The sequence below is a fragment of the Plasmopara halstedii genome, assembly GCF_900000015.1.
Source record: "Plasmopara halstedii genome assembly, contig: Scaffold_470, whole genome shotgun sequence".
NCBI classification, from domain to species: Eukaryota; Oomycota; class Peronosporomycetes; order Peronosporales; family Peronosporaceae; genus Plasmopara; species Plasmopara halstedii.
Genome location: NW_020187390.1, coordinates 519,407 through 521,867, shown reverse-complemented (window position 1 = coordinate 521,867; position 2,461 = coordinate 519,407). Strand labels below are relative to the sequence as shown.

Sequence of the window (2,461 nt, the reverse complement as noted above, 5' to 3'; positions counted from 1 at the left end):
GCACTCGTGGAATACATTGAATGTGTTGTTCCCGCCGTATATGTCACGTACAAGTCAACTCTCGAAAATCTTCCGAATGTCGTTTACTATCCTGGTGGTGCTGGAATTTGGGGTTCCTATGCCATCTTAAACATTCTGCTGTTTACTATATTGGAAATTGGGTCATTCCTGTTTTTGAATCATTTTATTCAGCATAAATTTAAGATCTCTACTATGTACCAGGTCGCTTTTGTACTTGAAACGCAAGTGTCTCAGGTCCAATCAATGCTGGTATTCTCGTTGATTCTTCTTCTATCGTACGAGCTCGCTCATAACGGTATGTCACTTGTCTTTTGTGTTTGTTTCGTAACTAAATGCTGCAAAATATGAATGTAGGAGTTGACTTTACTTTTCAATTCAATTGGATCCGATAACGATAGTCCGATATATAAAATTTCTTCTTACAAATGTGGATTCAAGGTTGAATTGTGAAATCATTATATTGAGCAGATCAGTTGCGTAGAGGTCCGATGATGTCAAGCTGCCACGCCGAGCTTTGCAGCACGCAGCAATTAGTCGATACGTCAGGCTGCTTCAAACTGATATTTCACGAAATTTTTCGAAGCTTAATAATAACTTAAACTAAAAACGTGTACCCTTAATTTCTCAGAATAATTAGTATATTTGAAACTCACATTCGCGCAAATTTACTGAGATACCATTTTCTTACATGGACTAGCAAATTTAATTATACACTTAGTTAATTTCGCGAAGTCAGATGCATGCATAGGAGTATTCGGCCTTTAATATAATGCCTGGATCTATAGTTAGTCAGACTGTTATTGTAAGCAATTCGTGCAAAGAACATCTACAGAATACACACTCTAGCCCTTTACTAATGATGATCTAGGTCACTTCTGCCATTGATCAAACATCGCGCTCATATTTGGACTTTTGATGCATCAACCGATGATCAACAAACCTCCTGCGTCAACGTTCGCGTGCGATGTATACGTGGTTGAGATATTTCAATCCAATCTCTTTATCTACCGAGAAAAGCTGATAAAGTTGCACAACTTAGCATGAAGGGTTATTTGCCAGGCATCGCCACTTAGAAGAACCAAGTGATAAATATAACCGGCTTCGAGTCTGGTGTTTTCTGCATTACATCGATATTGTCATGCAGGAAGCCTGACAGGGATTCATATCAAACCCTTACCTTTTCAATCTTATCTTCGCTGCGGCAAATAATATTGTGGACAAATTACAAGGAAGATATCGTAAATTCTTTTACCCGTTTTTTCTATGTCAGGAATGTCTCAATGGAAATCATTGACTGACAGAATATGTCAGAACAAGTAAAGTGTTGTAATAAGCAACTCTGTCTCCTCTCCTGAGGCGAAAGAAAATGATGGAGCGCCAAATCAAACGTCGCCCGACAAATTTTGATATAGTGGGACATCAAGTTCTATCAATATATCGACATGAGCTTGTCTTCTTTTTTTTTCGGAAACTAGTAACAGATTCTATGTATATACGTCGGCGACGAAACGTGCAACGTGAGAGTGGACCACCTTGTCTCATCGACCAGAGCCGGCGGACAGCTATCCTACGTCTACTGGCGGACGTGAGCCCTGCAGATATAACGACACATGGAAGTCGTGAAGTGTGCTCCAGCTTGACATTGTAAGACTGTTTCAGCACAGCAGTCGTGCCGACTGGCTTGACTTCAGGCAGTTTAAAACTGCATAGCTGTTCATGACCAGAGGCTGGACCACCAAGAAATTTTGCTTAAATTCGTTCGTCTTCAGCTCTATTAATTGCAATCGAACGGCATGTCATGGAATGTCCTCAAGAAGGTTTTACATTCACTTCCAAAGGCTGGGTCTGTAGATGAATTACGTTTAAGCTACAACTGTGAGCGGTCCACTAGAGCAGGGGTACACATGGTCTGATAGACTGCAAACACTGCATTTGCAAGAAGGTTAATCTCGTCGAATATACTTTTTTCAAGCACTGCAGATCAGTGTGTGATCCATCCATATCCTACAGTGGTGTGAAGGTTTTGAGCATCCGGGCTCTCTGACATAGCATCACGCGCCCAACACATGGCGATCGCTCTCAATAAGATATCACACAACATTTTCCCACGAAGTTCAGCCAGCTGATACCTGCAGTTTATATTATATCAACAACTTCCTCCTACCGGAGCCACTTTGGTGTCGACGTGGAAGAAATTTGATACTTAAAAAGAAACCCATTTATCCAAAATTAGACAGTAAAGAGACCTGGCTTAATTAACAACCTAATAGCCATTGAACTGATTTCTTGACGCTAAACTTTGTCGAGGAACGTTCTGGCTGATAACATTAGCGTTTTGATCGCAATGAGACGATCCATTTTGCTCTGGCGGTCTTTAAAGGCCATAATGTCTGTCTTACGGGATGTGTGTCTCTACTAATATACTCGGCACTGGCAGATC

At 40.9% G+C, this 2,461-nt stretch overlaps 1 protein-coding gene across 1 annotated transcript; it reads left to right on the top strand.

The window, feature by feature from the left end:
- Window positions 1-20: 20 nt before the first annotated feature.
- On the top strand, window positions 21-413 carry PHALS_10321 (uncharacterized protein; the record flags this gene model as incomplete). The annotated part of the gene is made up of 3 exons (XM_024725724.1): window positions 21-161; window positions 223-316; window positions 376-413. 3 exons carry the CDS (start codon window positions 21-23, stop codon window positions 411-413), a joined length of 273 nt encoding a protein of 90 aa, XP_024576472.1.
- Window positions 414-2,461: the final 2,048 nt, after the last annotated feature.